The following is a 19,452-nucleotide window of genomic DNA, read 5'->3' as shown; positions in this document are numbered from 1 at the left end:
TGAGCAGGCTGTGTGGAAACTTGCACTTCCTCTGTGACCTGTTTAAATCCAAGGATTTTTCCTTTCCTGTATCTGAACAGGTAAAATCTGCTGTTAGCATGCTCATCAAACTACTTCATTTTGTAAACAATTTGCTCCTGCTGCTGCCACTCTGTTGTGCAGGGTCGGACTCTTAGGCTTTCACATCCAAATGCAGAATTATGTATATGATTCAGGTCACACCACTAATGCTTCAGCTGTCACTCTGCATGACTACAACTAAAGGTCCTTTGTGTTTACAGTGCTCAAGGCTTGTTTATGACTTTTCTTTGCTCCACTTTGCACTGTTACCGGTTGAGGTTTGTTTGTGTGGGTTGATTTATTTGAGTCTTTTTTTATGACTGACAAAACAGAACAGGACATTCAAGTCAGAACAATCAGTGGAGATATGTCTATGAAAAAGTTTAGGGGTATCATTAAATGATGTGGTGTTGTGAGTTTGTGAAAAAGCGGCACGTGTACCTGTGCTTGTGCTGATATGAAAATGTTTCCCTGTAATCCTTCGTGTTAAATGAGGAAAAGTGGGCGGGCTCATGAATGCTCATCACTTAAATTCAAGCAAGAAGCATTCGTTTTTTTCACTACTTTTCATTCTTATCCAGTGATTTCACATGAATTCAATTCTCTTTCTGTCCCTATTATATGATCAGAGCCAAATTTGGTGGGTATCTTCTACTTAATGACATGAGGGACACTAAAGTGAAACAAGTGGCTTATAATGAGCCACTCCTGCTTCTGCAGAACTGTTCAGCTGCTGGTATCCCACAAATGAAAACCACTTTACATGAACCAGTAGGTGTGTCTATACTGGCAATCACACTCTCACATGTCTTTTGGAAACAATGTAGATCAAGCAGACTGGAGGAAGGATGGATTTCGGATGGCGGCATGCAGTCTCTTAAATATTTAAATATTTAATTCTCTGAACACCGTCAGACTCTCAGAGGACAGTTTAGTTAAAAGAAAAAGTCCTGATGTTGGCAGGTCCCGACTCACTCAGGAGGATGGGTCCACAGTACCAAACAGCAGTCATCACCTCCTGAAACAAAGCACAGAAAATAAAGTTACAATAATCATATTTATTTGTGAGTATTTAAGTTACATCATAGAGCCAATTCCTATTGTAGCTATTACTGCTAATAATATAAATAAATAATTGATGTTAAGGTTATGAGCAACTACAGCAAGTCCTTTACAATCTGAAGTTTTGTCAAACTTCGTTGTTGCACCGTGTGATCCAAGTTTCCCCACTGACGTCATCCCAGTGTTAATGAACTCATTACTGTGAATAAAATTGTCATAAATCTGCTATTAAAAGTTAAAACTTGTTTTTATCAGCTGCACTGTATATATTTATTTTTCATTTGTAATGTTATTCTACAGTATTTTTGTACAAGATAGAAACTATACATTATTATATAATGATATGATATAGAAAGCTAATTATTATTATTACCAGTAGCAGTAATTAGCAGTAACATGTCATTATCAGATACTACAACACAATTTGTAGTACTACAATATTATTCTGTCCGCTGCACAGTTACAGAATATCATACTTTTCCATCCTCCTGTAAGCTCATTATCACGTGTTTTACTAACACACAGTTTATGTACTCACAGGTATCCATATATGGTGCTAATGTGGTAGTCTTGGGCCGAGTGGGCCGGGAAACTAATAGACAGGTCAGAGTTACTGTGTGTCTATTTGAATATGAGCCAATCCTTTTTTTCATTTTTTTCTCAGCACATTTGCCTACAGGATTTCGCTTCTTCCTCAATGATTGGGCAGAATGCTCTGTAAGCTCCTGAAACATGCAAAGTGATGCAAATCTTTACGGAGTACTATCAGGATGAGAACTGAGGGTCTCTGGCTATCAGTCGGAAAATCAGCTGTTGGGAGATCATATAAGCTTAGAGGAACCTCTACAGACAAGGATACTGGGTATGTATGGCTGGATAATTCTTGCATTATGAGATTTAAACAGTATTTCACATGATTTTGAATTGGTTTGTAGTTTGTAAAGAAGGAAATTATCTTCAGTGCACTAAACTATTAGTTTACTCTTCCAGAAAAGGAAAACTAAGCTTCCAAAGTGCCACTGAAACTAAGTGCATCCAGGCAACATGGACCAAACATTTCGAGCAGTAACCCGCAGCCCTGGGATTATAATCTGGAGAATTGAGGTAATTTTAATTGCTGCAATATTGACAGTTATAATATTGTAGCTGTTTAAAAAAAAAAAAAAAAATCTAATTCAGCTGTTTGTCCTGGCAGGTGATGAGCAGTGATGATTGAAGTAGTTGTTAAATCTGATGTATAGATGTGTTTGGTGAACATGAAAATAAAGACACCATGTTTTTGTTGTTGTGCAACAGAAAATGGAGCTGGTTCAAGTTCCTGAGAAATCTTACGGAAGCTTTTTTGAAGGCGACTGCTATGTGCTTCTGTTTGTAAGTCTGTGATGGCCACTGATGCACTATTACACTGTTAGATTCAAGGACTGCATATTATGTAGTTAATTCTGCTCTTGGTTTTCAACACTTTTCCATTTGGTTTTGTTCTTTGAGTAGTCAGTGGTAACTAAATACTCTGATTCCTGCTATACACTACAGTCTTGACACAATTGTGCACTTCTCCAGACCCAGAAGGTGGGCAACTCTCTGTCTTATAATATTCACTACTGGATCGGCTCACAGTCCACTCAGGATGAGCAGGGTTCTGCTGCTATTTACACCGTACAGCTCGATGAATTTTTGGGCTCTTCCCCGGTTCAGTACCGAGAGGTCCAGGACCACGAATCTGTCACTTTCAAGGGCTACTTCAAACAAGGAATAATGTGAGTGAATGCCAGCACAGTAGTTATTAATATAAAGTAAAAGAAACCACAACAATTATCATGCCAATATTTTTAGCTACAAGAAAGGCGGTGTTGCATCAGGCATGAGACACACTGAAACCAACACATATGATGTGAAGAGACTGCTCCATGTGAAAGGAAAGAAAAGGGTGATTGCCAAGGAGGTGAGCCATACTTCAAAGCAGTTATATAATATTACTGGACAGATTATATCTTACAGAAAGATTGCTTTATGCTTTATTCTTTCAGGTGGAGATGAGCTGGAAGAGTTTTAACCTTTCAGATGTGTTTTTGCTGGACTTGGGCAAGAACATCATTCAGTGGAACGGACCAAAGAGTAACAGACAGGAAAGGCTCAAAGTAAGATTTTATTTTTTTAAGTGTAACAGTGCTGTTGGATGGGATACTCATACTGGAATATACATTTAAGAAGAAATAAGAAAAGCATGTGCAAAATGGGCTTGTGATGAGTAACCTTTACCCTCACCTTAACTTTACCGGTATGGTGTAGTTACAGGTTCAGTTAATCTAAATTACTCATATTAAAATCTCTATACTCTGTGCTTTATGTATGTAATATTTAATACTTTTACGTATTTTGCCAGTTAAGTATCATTATGAAATCTGCCATGAAGAGTTGTGGGTGTGCACAGTTAAAGCTCATTTCCTTCTTCCTGCAGAGGGTTAAATGCTCTGCAGGAAGAAACTAAGATACAGATAATATCATTGCAAAAGTGACTTCAACTTTTAAATCATAAAGAGCCTTTATCTAGTGAATATTTGCATATTGTAATTTTATTCTGTAGGTGATTCAGTCATATTTATTAAATAGTAAGCTCACATGTTCGGACAAGCAAACGTGGCATGATAAAAGAGGTTTCTAACAAATGCTCGCAGAAAGTCTGAACTGAAAAGCAAATAACACTGATTTAAAAGTGAAGAAATACAGGTGCGCATTAAAAACACAGTTAAAAAAAAAGACAAAGTACAAGGCTGGAAGTGAAGTACAGGTACATAATGTTAATTCGAATATGACTTATTTTAAGGCCAACACACACCAAGGAATAAAGAAAAAGGGGATTCTGATCTAAGAAGCACACACAAACAGTTTAACAGTTTATTTCTGCCAGGATGTCTGTTTCTGCAGTGCTCACAAAACCAACTCACATGTTTTTACATGTTTAATAGGATGTTTAAAACAAGGTTTATCTGAGGAATTGACCAAATTATATTCCAGCTTCCCAACTCTTGGACATTGCGACAGCTTGTACTTTAAAAATACTTTTGAAAATAAGATATTACTGCAGATTACAGTACTGAGTGTCCAGTATGTAGAAGTTAACTGTTACTTTGCTGTTTCTCAGGGCATGTTGCTGGCCCAAGACATCCGAGACAGAGAGAGAGGAGGTCGGGCAGAGATCAGAGTGGTGGAGGGTGAAGCTGAGAGCATTTCTCCTCAGGCCATGGAGCTCATGACAGAGACGCTTGGAGAAAGAACCGTAGCGCTGAAGGACGGACCTCCTGATGAAGCAGTTGACCAAGAACAGAAGGGACAACTCACACTTTACCAGTGAGAAGCTCACCGACAACTGATACCATACCTATGTTAAGATTCAATTTTGCACTATTTTATTTGTTAACGACTTTCATTTCAGGGTCTCAGATGCAGACGGCCAGATGAGGGTCACAGAAGTTGCAACGAGACCACTAGTTCAGGATCTTCTTAACCATGATGTGAGCCGTTAAACAAAAAACAAATATACACATTAATATTCAACCACAACAATGAGCTAGAGCTAAAACTCCATATTTACTAAAATATAATGACTTAGTTTCGTAAAATTACTACGAATAATCTTATTATTTTAGGACTCCTACATCCTGGACCAGGGAGGGGTAAAGATCTTTGTGTGGAAGGGGAAGAAAGCAAACAAAGAAGAACGACAGGCCGCTATGACCAGAGCTTTGGTGAGAGGAACTGTTAAGAGCTTTTACCTAACTGATGAAAGGTGTCATATTTATTTCCTCTGTTGTAATTGAATTGCCGTCGTAGGACTTCATTAAAGCGAAAAACTACCCGATCACTACAAATGTGGAGACAGTGAATGATGGGGCAGAGTCAGCTCTCTTCAAGCAGCTGTTCCAGAGGTGGACTGTGAAAGACCAGACTCAAGGTCTGGGAAAAGTGAACACAAAAGGAAGGATTGGTATGTGTAGCTGTGAATTCAGAGGAGGGGAAAGAAACACACACACATATAACAAAAAAAGTCTTCAGATTTTAAAAGAAAACTAACCTACATACAAGTTACTTCTGATCACAGTATCTTTATAATATTGCTTTATCATCACATTTTCTTTAGCTCATGTCACACAGGAGAAATTTGATGCTTCATTGATGCACGCCCAGCCAGAGGTTGCTGCACAAGAGAGGATGGTGGACGATGGCACAGGTCAAGTAGAGGTATAGGAATAAATTAACTCTAAATTTAACATTTTTATCAGTAATGCAGTTGCATCAAACAGTCCTCTGCATCAAAGACTCCTCCCACGTCATAAACAGTCCATCAAATGTAACAATCAGTCATTAAAAACCTAGCTAGAAGTCGAAATAATAATCTCATGGTGTCATTTGAACATGTTTTCACAGATATATCACCAAAAATAAATAAACTAAATATATTTGTTTGGCGATTGTAAAGATCTCATGCTAAGTATCTGTTATATACCTATGTGGTATGTGACTTTTGTTGCCATGATGCCAGGTCTCTCTTGGAAATGAGATTTTTAATCTCAATGAGATTTTTTACCTGGATAAATAAAGGATTAAAAAAAAAAAAAAAGTATCTAAAAAAAAGTCCTCATTCTGTGTGACAGCCTACTTTGTAAAACCAGCAATGATGACTTGATTATGCTGTAATCAGTCTCAAACCTGTGGGCCTCTTCAAACCACACAGAGTTCAGTTATTATTTGTTTATTTATTTATTTTTTAATCAGAATTAAAGAACAGGAAAGACTGCTTTCTGTCCTTCAACCACCTATTTTCCCCTCCTTGTGGTGTAATTACCGGTGTAGCCTCACGGGGTCACTAACATACTTACAGATTTTAAAACTTCATATCAGGAGAAAATCAAGTACTGCTGATGCTGCTCTCTAGTCTGTTTGAAGCTTTCAGCTCTTCAAATTAAACATTCATGTTGGTGATTTCACAGAGAAAGTGCAGATATTCCATGTTAATTTACTTTTGACCTGCCCAGGTGTGGAGAATTGAAAATCTGGAGCTAGCCCCTGTGGACCCCCAGTGGTATGGATACTTCTATGGAGGAGACTGCTACCTGATCCTCTACACTTACTTGGTTAACAACAAGAAGTGCTACCTGCTCTATATGTGGCAGGTGAGGTCACAGTTAAAGCAATTCACAATCACACACCTAAACTTTGTATGTGTCACTGTACCGTATGAGATTACACTACTGTGTCACTTGAAATTTCAGGGGCGTCATGCGACACAGGACGAGCTGGCTGCCTCGGCTTTCCAGGCTGTGAGCTTAGACCAAAAGTACAACGGAGAGCCCGTTCAAGTGAGAGTAACTATGGGCAGGGAGCCGAGACACTTCATGGCAATTTTCAAAGGAAAACTGGTTATCTTTGAAGTAAGACTCTTCTCTCAACTTACCCTTATTTCATTTGAAACATAAACACCCCACTTCTGGTTTTGTAACAGTACAGGGTAACACTTTATGATACGTGATATGGTAGGTAGAATTTCCCTAAAACTAAGTGGAATTTCAATGCATTACAATGAAATCATATTTACCTATAAATCCTCACTGTTAGATACTCTAGAATAAGAAGAGAATCATTCAGTTTTTACAACGTTACTGTTTAATGAAAAGAGACACAAATTATACTGCAAGTAATTTAAATTACTGGTGTCTTACTTGAGCGTTTTATTTTTTTTTTATTGTACATTTACTCTGGTGTGCATCATGGATGTTTCACAATTCAACTGTCCTTGTATATTACATATAAAATATGAAAGGACACGCCTTTACATTGCATATAAAAATGTGTTATTAATCGTTCTCCCTTTTCTACTTATAAGAAAAAACAAGCATAGGCCCATGTGATCTTTTATACTGATGGAGCCAAATCTTAATTCATATTTTTTATTTCCAGTTAAAATTACTGCAAAATTACATGCAAACCCAGACTTGGACACAAGAGAATCAACAATAAATTATTGAATATGATATATAAATACATATATTTATGCTTTTTCATTTGCACAGTTTAATAATTTATTTGCTTTCTTTTTGTCATTTTTACAAAAAAAAAACAAAAAAAAACCCTGCAAAGTACAACACATTTAAAGTTGAAGATGGAGAAATTTTGGTTGTTCTTCTAGTAAATTACCTGATAGTATGCATTCATTAGCATTGCTTGCTCAATACTTTAAATTAGTTATGTATTAGATATAGTTATGGAAAATGACTTAAGTAAAACTTAAAATGACTAACAGTATAATGTCTCCTTTCCTTTTTTATCTGTAAAAAGTTGAACTTTTACCAACTTGATGTTTAATTGTTAATTGTTAAACTACATTGTGATTATAGATGACATACATTGAAATGCTATTAAATTCTATGGGAATCACACCGTTTGTTGCTTGCCCTATTACAAAGTGTTACTCTGTACAGGATATTTTTGGTCTTCCCTTCAGGGCGGCACATCTAGAAAAGGATCTTCAGAACCTGAGCCTCCAGTGAGATTGTTCCAGGTTCACGGGACTGACCAGTTTAACACAAAAACCATCGAGATCCCAGCCCTGGCCACCTCTCTAAATTCCAGTGATGTGTTTTTGCTCAAGAGCCAAACAGGAATGTATCTCTGGTGCGGAAAGGTAAAAGATACAACTTTATTTTAGACAGAGAAACTGACAGGCCCTTTAGAGCATTTTTGTCTCTTACTTCTTTAATGTAATATAATTCATGATGAAAGATATCTGGAGAGAAATGCCTAGCTATTTGGGGAGATTTCTTTCTTCACAGTGAGGGGTGAGTCACATTTCACACGGTATTTAAAAAAAAAAAAAACATTTTTCTAAATTAAGAGAATAGTCATTTTGAAAGTCTGAATTTTGGGTGCATAGGTGAGGTCCCTTTGCCGAAAAGAAACTAATAAAAATCCCCTTCTGTCTATCACCTTTACATAGAAAATAGGAACAGATGACGGGTTCTTGCAGTAATTCAACGATGTGGCTTTACAATGAAGCTTTAAGGGCTAATGAGTAAAATATTCTTATCAAACTGATTTTTAAAGGCACCTGAACGTACAGTATTTAAGGTTTAGGTACCCTAAGTTTAGTAAGAATAACAAGTAAATTTTCTCTGAATTAATTAGAAACAGTAAAAGCAGCTGCTCCCTTGTCTGAAGGGGTTGCAACAGTGGTAGCTCCACATGTTTGATTTAGAAGAGTTTAATGGTGGATGTCCTTCCTCCAAAAAAAGAATAAAGTAATGTACAGATAGTAATTTTTGGTTTTTATTAAGATTTTAATATAAGTGTGCTGTAAGGACTGTAGAGATATTGTTTCTCACAGTTTGGAGCTGACTAACTCAGCAGGCCCAGACAGGCCTCTGCACTTTTTGGGTGGAACCGAAAGTCAGAAGAGAATCAAATACCAAAGGAAAGAGGGCATCATTAGAAAAGTGGAGGCTGTTAAGGAAACAGATTGATGGTCAATAACCATGAATGAATATAACTGGTTGGATGTATTTTTTGAGCATATAGTATATATATATATCAAAGTACTAGGACTCATTGGCTTTGCAGTTTGTCTATCGGTGAGCATCTGCCCTTGCTGTGGTTTTGCTGAGTCAAACAGTTCATCTCTACCAGCTGCTGACTCAGCATTCATGACTTTCCTTCATAAGAATCACAAATATGTCTCAAGATTTCCCTCATTTTCTAAAACCAGATTAAATCAAATAAAATGAACATTTTTAGCAAAATATAGGCCTATTGATGAGCTCTGGGGTCGTGGGTGGCATCTTTTTGTAAACCAGGGATCAAGTGGAGATGAGAGAGCCATGGCGAAAGAGGTCAGCTCAGCAATCAGCCAGAACTCACCACGAGGCTCTGAAGAGATTATTGCAGAGGGTCAGGAGCCCATTGAATTCTGGGAACTGCTTGGGGGGAAAGCTCCCTATGCAAGTGACAAGAGGTGAGGATAGTATGAACAGGTGAACCAACAGCTTCAAGTGTGACTTTTCTATATGTTTGCTTTCACTTGGTTATGTGCCATCCACAGATTGCAGCAGGTAGTTTTGGACCATAAGCCACGCCTGTTTGAATGCTCCAATAAGACAGGGCGTTTCATTGTGACTGAGGTGACTTACTTCATACAGGATGACCTCAGCGAGGATGATGTCATGCTACTGGACACATGGGACCAGGTAGGATTTTTGTCAGGTTATTAATATGAACATAACAATGAAATAAATAAATTAATAAATAAATACCGTAAGCTACTCCATCACTTTAATCACATCCTGCTTTTTCTCCTTTTTTCTCTCAGGTGTTTATCTGGGTCGGTAAAGACGCAAATGACGAGGAGCGCAAAGAGGCACTGACAACCAGCCAAGAGTATCTGCAGACCCACCCGGGTGACAGAGATCCAAACACCCCCATTGTCTTGATCAAGCAAGGCTTCGAGCCACCCACCTTTACTGGGTGGTTTACAGCCTGGGATCCCACCAAATGGAGTGTGAGTGTTATGCTTTTGAGCTGAAATGTGGATTTCCATTTCTAATTAAAATAATCTTACAAATATTTCTCTCTTTCAGTCAGGAAAGAGCTATGAGGAGCTGAAGAAGGAGTTTGGAGATACAGCGTCACCTGTTAATGTTACTGTTGCAGTATGTAAAGTTTTATTCATTTCTCAAGCTCTGTTTAGGTTAAAACTTGCAACACAGTTCTATGTTAGCATGAAGTTTTAGCTCATGAATTATTGGATTTAAAAGATTTAAAATTTATAGACCTTCATATCATAATCTGCAGTGTGGAGTGTAGCTATATTAGACCCTCAAGTGTAGAAAACAGAAGGCAAAGGTTCAAAATATTTATTGCTGATGAATCAAAATCCAAGAATCCAAACACAAAGAGCAAAGCCAGGTAAGTAACTGGGAGCACTGGGCATGTACTGCCACAGACACACAACTAAGTGGACAACACAATAAAGAGAACAAGCAAACTGGAGCTTTAAATGGGCACCAGAGATCAGCGAAAGTGGAAACATAAGAGCAACAAGACTCAGGTGAAACTAATTAAGGACAGTGAGACAAAATAAAAATAAGGACAAAGCACAAGAGCGAAATGACTCACAAAACAAAACAAGAACTATTCTGGAGAAGACTTGACAACAATATGCAAAAGGACACTGAGGAGGCAGGGACAAACTAAAACAAGTAAATAAATATAAATGCTCTAAACATGAACAGAATCCAAAATACAAAATAAAGAATATGAATCCTAAAGGCCAAACAAAAGTTCATAATGAAGGTAGAAATAATCTAAACATCTGAGCGAGGAAATAAACTGATTAGGGACTGTTTACAAAACAAACAGAAATCCAACTGAAACCAAGCACAAAGAAAACACAATCAAAACCATGAAAGCCATCACAATATAAAGCACCTTCAGGCAACTGTTGTTGTGATTTGGTTCTATAGAAATAGACAATCAATTCATCACTATACTCTAAGTACATGGGAAACCAGGACACTAAACCACGAAGATAGTTTCGACAAGGTGATTATTGGCTTTGCCTTAAATATACGTGTGATTAATATAATTCAGAGACAGGAGTAAAGAATAAGGGCCAGAACCTGCATTAATAAAGTACTGTGATTTGTATACTCAAACTGCAAGCAGTTAGTAGGTTAATAATACAATATAAACTAAAATGTTCTTTTAATGTGATTTTCTAGGAGCAGAACGGAGGGAACAGTGTGAAAAGTTTTCAGTCTTTCCCACCTGACGATTTGAGAAACAAGCTTGCCAACGAGCTGCCAGAAGGTGTTGACCCGAAACAGAAAGAGGTATGTACGCGCGTTCCCAACGTTTACATTTCCCATCAATTCCACATTTAAGTTCAAGATTTGTACGTGTATCTGCTTATTCATTAATTTAGTGATGATTACAACCATCACCAGTAAAACTCTGCAGCTCAAAAAATAACACGTGTCATCACTCACTAAACTTTGTCACCTCATTTGCAGAAATACCTCTCTGACTCTGACTTCACCACCATCTTTGAAATGACCAAAGATGAGTTTGTGAGCTTGCCGCAGTGGAAACAGCTGAAAATGAAGAAAGAAAAAGGGATGTTTTGAGATCTTTTTCAGTATTTGAAATAAGTAGTTACTGATAGAAGCCAGCTGTTGGGGTCTCTTTGTATGATCTTTCTTGCTTTTCATGTTTTTTCACTTACTTGCAGATGAAATTTATAATCATGAGTCCATTCTGTACATTTTAGTCAAATTACTTTTTTTTTCAAAACTTTATTTTTGTAATCTGTGCTGCCTTTATGGAGTTAGCACTATTTAGGAACTCTTGTGTCAAAATCAACGAACCTAACTGAACTATGAACCACAATGGCTGTTCCCCTCTGCATGTTTGTGCAGTCGAACCCCGTAGGAGGCAACAGTTAACTCACACGTCTTATATTACGATCTTTATCAGGATGTCATTTTTTAACAAATGTGATTCTTACCAGGTTCAAATAAATGATTTAAATAAATCCTCAGATAAACAACATTGCACTGTCATTTATTCAATTAATAAAACGTAAGAATGTGAAAAAGTAAGTTCATGTTTCAATAGCTTGTAGAAACACTTTCAGCAGTAATGATAATCATTTTCTGTATGACTCTGTATAACTTTCCTTGTTGTGGAGGAATTTTGGCCCGATCTTCCTTACAGCATTGCTTCAGTTCACTGAAGTTTGATTGATGTTCTAGATTTTTTTTATTGTGTCCCAATATATAAAATCTTAAGACATGGAAGATGGTGCATTTTCTTTTATCCCCATAATGGCCAATAGGATTAATAGGTTTAGAATTAAACTGAAAACTATTTATAAAGAAGAAAGTAATTAAAATGATTTACTTAGTTGCACCCGGAACAGCAACAAATCTTTGTGTCACTTACTTTGAAGTTACTCATAATATGAAAGTAAAGATGACCTGATTTTTCCATCTTTTGTGCACATAACTATGGAACACGACGTGCTCAAAATAAGTGAAGAAAACAGAAATCTATCCATTCCTGCTTTCATTTGTAAATTGTTATCTTATGTGATTCCCAGAAATCAGTCTGAAAAAGGGAAGGCGACCTTTACCTTTAGTGTACTTAATATACAATCAGTTATACGATCGGTCATGAGTCTCCTAAAAATGAGGTGCTTAACTGATCATCAGAGATTTGAAAGATGAGCAGGCGTCAGCACGTTTCTTGATAATTAGGCTTGAATGTCAAGCTGCTTATTAAGTCATTTGTTTTTAATCACTTTCTCCATATTTTAAATGCAAGTTAACGGAAATGGCACAAAGCATTACTCACTCATTTTATTATGATATAAATGTATGGCATTAACATTTAAATCTGAACATCTATTTCAAAGCCAATGACAGAGCTGAAAATATTACAAACAGAAAAAAGGCATCATATATAAAAGGATGTATTTTCAGTACTTTTGTTTGAAATTAAAGAAAAACAAAAACCCAATTTGGCTGCACAGCAACATGTCAAAGGTCATTTCCTTTTCCTTTTTTTTGTATCACCAGGAAAACTTGATGAATGAACTGTCCAGCACCTATGGATGTTGGTGTTATAATTCATTTGCCATCACCTGACTGCTCAAGAAGTGACCACAGTATCACCACACAGCACTAAAATAACAGTAACCTCCTAAACTTACATTTGACAGTCGATGCTACAGGTTATAAAGAACTAGCAAAAAAAAGCACCTCAGAGTACAAAGTCAACAACCTGTATTAAAACCAAAAATGATACACAGCTAAATGCAGCAACTTCAACATAACCCGTGCAGATTTATTGTTCTGCTTCTGTCTTCTACAGGAGATCCATTTATCAATATATGCTTTTTTAATCATTAAAGTCCAGCCTGATATGTTCAAAACTTCAATTATTTGTCAACTTTGTTAAATCGACTTTGTAAACTGGGGAATAAAAGAATGATACATGGTCTACAAAGTAAACTGACACTGAAAATCCCTTTTAAAAAGTATTTGTAACAGCAAATAAGACATATTATTCATTACATGTAGTTGATAGTATTGCATGCAAACACACTCATAAATGACACAGACTTGTGTGCATTTTGGAAATCAGTATACATTCATAGGTGCTCGTGCAGGCTACGGATCATAGATGAAGTGAGGAGTCTACTTTTGATTCTGGCACAATTTAAAAAAAAGAAAGTAAAAAGGCATTAAAAATGTTACATACAAAGTGTTTTACAGCAATGAAAGACATCTGAAGAGGCAAAGTTCAGCAAGTTCCACTGCGAATGTGCAAACATGCAGTATGTCCTTGCAGGCAGACAAAAAAAAAATCCAGCCTGCAGTGGTCAGCTCGTCAGGTCTGGCTGACACATTTGGTTAAAAAAGGGAATGTTGGCTTTAATGTAATCTGACAAATAAATGTCACAATATAAGAACTTTAAAAAGTGCAAATGCAGCCAAATCCATTTTCTGTCTATTTTTTTTTTAAATAAAAACACAAAAATTTTAAGACTTTGAGGCTTTGAATAAATGAACTGCCTATTTGAAATCACCAGACTTCCAAGTCCAAGAAAAACATGAGAGAAACCAGCAACACAGCCTGATCAAAATCCTTATGATCAAATTTAAGTTAACAATAACTTTACAAACACAGAGGTTTCTTTTCTGTGATGTCTTCTTCTGGTTGAAGCTAAAACAGCTGCTGTGGAGATTCTTACCAAGACAGATAAATCGTGACTTTTGTCTTGACTGCTTCTTGTGTATAAAATATCCTTCTTAAAATCAAAAAGGTAAACAGTCAAAGCAACATGGAGTATGTTCCATGTTTTGCAACGTGCATTTAAAAAAACAAAAACAAAACCCAAACACTTACGACAGACTTGAATTAAATGATTGGCAAATAACATAAAGTAGTCAGCGAAATTTCAGCTTTAAACCTGAGATCGTTCAGCACAATTTTTAAAAATGTAACTTCTACTACAATGTATCATAACTAGGGCTCTAACAAATCTTTTCAACTTTTCCTTATAGATTAAGCTGCCAATTATTTCCACAGTTATTCTACTAATCATTTTCTCATAAAATGTCAAACTATTGACTAGCAACATCTAATCTCAACTGATTTTTGTAAGAACAGAAATATCTAACTTCAAATCAAAATGCTGCTGGATTTGATCAAGTTATGAACTATTTTATCTCTGACCTTACTCAGTAGTAGATGAAACATAAATTTAAGACAAAATGCAGCTTTCATTGTTTTTGGTGCCTTCGACCTCACTGTTGAGGGCGTCTCCATTATTAGGCGGGTTCTTCTTTGTGTTCTCTGCATCGTGAGGCAGCTCCAAACTGTCTCCGTCACCTGGAAAGATCCTGTCCTGCTCTGGAGTCTCATCGAATGCATCCTTGTAGGCACTTATGCTGTCCGAGTCGTTTTCATCCAGCAGGGGATCTTGTCCATCTGCTGCCCCGTTTTCATAAGGTCTCTGGTGGACCCCATCCTCAGCGACCAGGCTGCCCAGTGCAAGAGAAGGCTGGTGACACATGGGCTTATTTACCATTCTCCATTGCTTCTCCTCTGTGCCCTCACTCTGTCCTCTTTGCACTGCAGCTCCCAATTCATCTTTGCTGCTGAGAGAGGAGGAGCTCTCGACTTTGTTGGCATCATTTCTTATTTTGTGTAACTGCATTGTTGCTTTAGCCATCTCACCTGGACCTGATAGTTTGTTATTCCCTTCCTGCAAGGTGTAAACAAAGAAAAGCATATGCAGTGCTCATTCATAGAAAATATAATTACAGTGTTTTTTAAAGATCTTGAGCCATCAATCATCTCTTTTTGGAAGGAAAACAGGAAATATGTGCAGTAATTTATTGAAATGTGTAAACATACAAATAAAGTATATAAGACACAAGCAAATAGGATTTTGGCTGCCTTTTGTTTTTGCCTCTTTGAGAACCATCTTGTTGGTGCAAAAATATTGTCTTATGCCCCCAAAAGGTGTCATCTTTGGCTTTTTCTGTACATTTTAACTAAATAAATCCGAACAAATGTTTAAAAATGAACTAAAATTGTTGTCTGTTATGTGTAGTCACAGCACTGGTTAATCCCTTGAGTTAGGTGTCTTTTTTAAGCTTGAATGAATCATAGGTAAGTATTAAACTGCTTAACAACAACAACAACGACAACAAAAAACAAATCAAAAATGTCTGTCGCCTTGGAAGCAAAATATAAATAAATGAGGAGTGGCCCAAGACTTTTGCACAATATTGTATATTTTAAAGCTATTCTTAAGAATTTTTATTCCTACTCTCCACTCAGCTAACACTATCTAAACAGAGAAGATAAGAAAAGCAAGCAGTCAGACTCTTGAAGAAGAGCATTACCATCAAGTCCAGGTTTAAAGTAGAATAACCTGAGCAGACTCCTGATTGTCCTTCACACTAGACACTCAGCATAATTAAGTGGGGTACCAGGCTAGAGGTCAAGTGATCAGACTATTTTCACCATGAAAAATGAAGAGATTACTCCAAAAGGTGTTATGCACCACCACAAATTGTTTTTATAAGGCCAACACAAGAATGGACGAGGCGTGGAAGTTTCAGGAGTGGAAAATGAGTAACAGTAATTGAAACAATTGATTGTGCCAGTCTCAACAAATGTGGCTTGGATACTTAAGTACTTCTGTACTTTTCTAACTTCTTCATTTCGTTTTCAGGGCTTTTTTCCCAGAAAGACGAGACTCGGTTGCTAAAACCCTTAAGGACAAAACTAAACCACAACACACAGAAAATCTTCTATGCCCAGGCCTGCCGTGTCTCCGGGTTACACACCCAGAAAAAATACAAAACAACGACATAGCATCGCCATCATTCATATTCACGAGCGATCACACGCCTGACAGACTGTTGCGCAATAGGTTCCCTTTACATCTTTATAAACAAATTCAGAGCCTCTGCAAGCTTACATAAACGGTCTCACATTACCTCTTTTAATCTTTCCACTTCTTGCATCAAAGAGTGCACCATGCTCTCCAGTTTCCTTTTGGCCTCCCTCTCTCGCTCCAACTCCTACAAATGCAAAGAGACAGCAGCAGCTCGTTAGTGTCACAATCTGTTGTAATCACAAACAACGAACTTCACACACACACACACACACACACACACACACACACACACACACACACACACACACACACACACACAAAAAGGATTTCTAAGAGACTTTAAGACTTTACTTCGTGTTTTGGCTCGACCTGGACTTACCAAACTAGCCTGTCCAGCTTCTCTCTGGGTTTCAGCCAGCAGCTCCTCTACACCCTCCAGCGTGTCCTGCAGGACGTCCACCTGGAACAACAGAGCCTCTCGCTCGACCTCCAGCCCACGCAGCTCTTGCACCGCCTCTTCATAGCTGGCCTGCAGCTCTAGCTATATCACAAAGTTACACGGTAACAGATCAGTGTAGGCATCTTCAGGAGAATGCATGCCAGTCAGTGGGAGTGCTCGTTGAGCTCTCAGAGGCAACAATCTGTGGGAGGCCTCCTGTGGTAGCGTGACAATGCCTCCCTATGTAAAGGAATATGCTTCACTGCTGTGATTTATTACTGTGAGCACAGCCTTCAATAGCAGTAAACATCATTATATTTATAGCAACAATAAGGAGGATAATGGTGAGAAATCGTTACCATTTCTGGTAGTCCCATGAAGAGGTCCTGCTCAGATTGCTGAAAGGAAAACAAATAATTTTAATAAAAAACATTTGAGTATTTTGAGTTAAAATCAGCACAAAGCAGTTTAAATGAGGCATACTGGATCCTCTCCTGTTGGTCCCCTTTAACTCAAACATGAACAATGACCTTAAAATTTAAAGTTACACAAATTCAGTTATTATAAGCATCAAAATAAACTTTACTGCATCTTACAAAAGGTAGCTTTGATTTTTTGTCCACTTTATTCATACGTGTCTCTTACAGGAGTTTGTTACTTATATTTATAAATCAATTAATGCCGACAGCTGCTGTCAAACACGTGTAAATGACTTAATACTGAATGGAAAATAAGCATTGTAAATGTTTTCCCTTCAATTCATACCATGCCAAGTCATAACACGGTCATCTCGGGGCACTTTACAAAGTCAGGTCAACAACTTACATAATGAAGACAGAAATGTTCCCTTTAGGAAGCTCTTGGCCGCAGTAGGAAAGGAAATGCCTCTTTAACAGGAAGAAATCTCTGACAGAAGCACTTCTGTTTCCGCATTTAATGTTGTGGCCATTTTCCCATAACTGATAGGCTTTTTACATAATTGATGACGCAGACAAAAGCTCTGCTCTAGTTGGGAGTTATTAGACTGTGATCTCCTGACTAAAAGGATCCCATTAAGAAAAACATACACAAACAAATTTTAAATCATAACTCAACTCAATGTAGCTGCTTCAGTTTCTGGGTCCTGGGAACGCGTAGCCTTGCAGTCACCCTGTCAGTTACCGAGTAGAAGTACAACCATCTCTGTTTTTACAAAATATCTAGTTAACCTGTGACTTTTTTATTTTAATAATAATCTTTTAAAACTGGGTTACTCATGCTGTACAACATGCTTTCGGAGCTTTCAGATAGACGAGCTTGTTTAGTACAAGTTTGACTGAACTAGTAAAAATAAGGAAGCCATAAAAACACGAGATATCGCCATTTATTGCTGTACTAAAAGTTCTGAAGCAAACCATCTTCTGCACTTTGGAAAGTACCATTTCATGGTTTTACTGCTCCCGTCACTACTGGCAGTCACACGGTTTTCATTTCAAACATTTCTCTCCTAACTACAAAGAAAGACCCAGATATTTACAGATATCAACAGCTGTTTAAAAAATAATTTCATTTACTTTATAAATCCAGTGCCAGAGATGTCAGCAGGATCCACAAACTAATCCTCAAGCCTGGACCCATCGTTGGCCAGAATTTGGAGGCATTCGAGTCAGTTAGAGACCGTAGGTCAGTGATCAAACTGCTCTCTGTCATGGACAACTCATCATACCCACTCTGCTCCACACTTCTGAGCCAGCAGAGCTCCTTCTCACTGCCATAAACAACTCAGGAAATCATTCCCATCGTTCTCTATAAAGCTGTATAATAACTCCTCGTTCTGTGACAGGTGGTCACACCTTTCCGACATGTGATTCCACACATATTTCTATTATACCTTCATGCACTTACAGCATACATATTATGTACTAATGCAGTTTGCATTACTCTTCCACAATGCCAGTCCTGCTCTTACTATTTTAAACTGTCTTCATATTTACTTGTACTTGTTATATTATGAGAGAAAGTTTTTCCATTCTATCACAGTATAAGATCTTTACTAGACCCCTGTAGCACTTTAACTTTGTTAAATATTGTAGGCTGCACTATTTTTATTCTTCATCTTGCTGTTGTAGCATAATCATTTTTCTTGTGGATCTATAAAGTAGATATCCATCTATCCACTTTTTGGCACGACTGACCATAACTAGACACCACTCTGTGTCACAAGGTACAAACCTTTAGACTCTCGGCCTATGCAAGCGTCTCATCCCAGAGGTATTAGGTAGCACTGCGTGTCCATCACATATACAATGTTGTAACACTGAGACAACAATGAGTTCATCTCATCGAGTGTCAGTTTTTATGCTAGCTACTACCTGGCTGTCACTCCTCTTCTTCAGGGTGCTCGCTCTGCTGTCGCTTCTTGTCACACGTCTGGAGGAGCTGTCAGTCTGATGAGAAGACGAAAACACATCTCAGGCGGAGTCTGAGCATCACCATCATCATCATCACCTCATCATCATGAGCCACAACAACAAAACAACTAACAGCTAACAACGCTAACGCCGAGGAAGTGAAGTGAAGCGACGGGCCTGACGACTGCTCCGTTTACCCTGGCCGTCTGTTTATTTTAAGTGTTGAACAAATTAAAAACACCAAACTTATTCGGTTATTTAAAACAGCCGTGACGTTTGACACTGACGTTAACGACGCCGTGATTTTTGTCCTCTCACCTCTTTAATAATACTGCGCAGAGACTCGTCCTCGCTCATTCCCCGAGAAATCGAGCGCTTCTTCGGTGAACCACTGCTGTCCAGCGTGACCGAGTGCATGTTGTACGCGTTATATTACGTTTTTCTTTATATAAGAAACACCTCCGGGCTCTCTGGCTGAAGTGGTGTTTTGTACTTGTTTCCTACGCAGCTACAGGGAGCTACACCCAGGCCCTGAT

The 19,452-nt window shown here is 37.8% G+C and overlaps 2 protein-coding genes across 2 annotated transcripts; one reads left to right on the top strand and one right to left on the bottom strand.

Moving 5' to 3' along the window:
- Positions 1–1,802: 1,802 nt before the first annotated feature.
- Positions 1,803–11,711, top strand: avil (advillin). The gene is made up of 20 exons (XM_084928178.1): positions 1,803–1,984; positions 2,113–2,226; positions 2,419–2,493; positions 2,683–2,879; positions 2,956–3,064; positions 3,150–3,260; positions 4,265–4,470; positions 4,556–4,634; positions 4,770–4,868; positions 4,954–5,107; positions 5,261–5,361; positions 6,156–6,293; positions 6,393–6,551; positions 7,622–7,801; positions 8,967–9,124; positions 9,212–9,356; positions 9,479–9,667; positions 9,747–9,818; positions 10,890–11,000; positions 11,181–11,711. Exons 2-20 carry the CDS (start codon positions 2,167–2,169, stop codon positions 11,292–11,294), a joined length of 2,457 nt encoding a protein of 818 aa, XP_084784304.1. The 5' UTR covers positions 1,803–1,984; positions 2,113–2,166; the 3' UTR covers positions 11,295–11,711.
- An 801-nt stretch (positions 11,712–12,512) lies between these two features.
- LOC146386937 (uncharacterized) lies at positions 12,513–19,444 on the bottom strand. The gene is made up of 6 exons (XM_084928182.1): positions 19,235–19,444; positions 18,878–18,952; positions 16,886–16,924; positions 16,467–16,628; positions 16,188–16,271; positions 12,513–14,941 (listed from the first exon to the last, which is right to left on the bottom strand). Exons 1-6 carry the CDS (start codon positions 19,331–19,333, stop codon positions 14,438–14,440), a joined length of 963 nt encoding a protein of 320 aa, XP_084784308.1. The 5' UTR covers positions 19,334–19,444; the 3' UTR covers positions 12,513–14,437.
- Positions 19,445–19,452: the final 8 nt, after the last annotated feature.

This window comes from Perissodus microlepis, chromosome 5 (assembly GCF_051167445.1).
Source record: "Perissodus microlepis isolate ML-2025 ecotype Zambia chromosome 5, ASM5116744v1, whole genome shotgun sequence".
Taxonomy (NCBI): Eukaryota; Metazoa; Chordata; class Actinopteri; order Cichliformes; family Cichlidae; genus Perissodus; species Perissodus microlepis.
The sequence above is the reverse complement of the archived record's forward strand: the minus strand, read 5'-3'. Positions and strand labels throughout refer to the sequence as shown.

Coding starts and splice junctions, on each gene's coding strand:
- avil (XM_084928178.1), top strand. CDS start 2,167: ATGGACCAAACATTTCGAGCAGTAACCCGCAGCCCTGGGATTATAATC. Junction 6,552..7,621: donor GAAAACTGGTTATCTTTGAA/GTAAGACTCTTC, acceptor TCTTCCCTTCAG/GGCGGCACATCTAGAAAAGG. Junction 9,125..9,211: donor CCCTATGCAAGTGACAAGAG/GTGAGGATAGTA, acceptor TGCCATCCACAG/ATTGCAGCAGGTAGTTTTGG.
- LOC146386937 (XM_084928182.1), bottom strand. CDS start 19,333: ATGCACTCGGTCACGCTGGACAGCAGTGGTTCACCGAAGAAGCGCTCG. Junction 16,925..18,877: donor AGAAGAGGAGTGACAGCCAG/GTAGTAGCTAGC, acceptor TTTTCCTTTCAG/CAATCTGAGCAGGACCTCTT. Junction 16,272..16,466: donor AAGCTGGACAGGCTAGTTTG/GTAAGTCCAGGT, acceptor TTGCATTTGTAG/GAGTTGGAGCGAGAGAGGGA.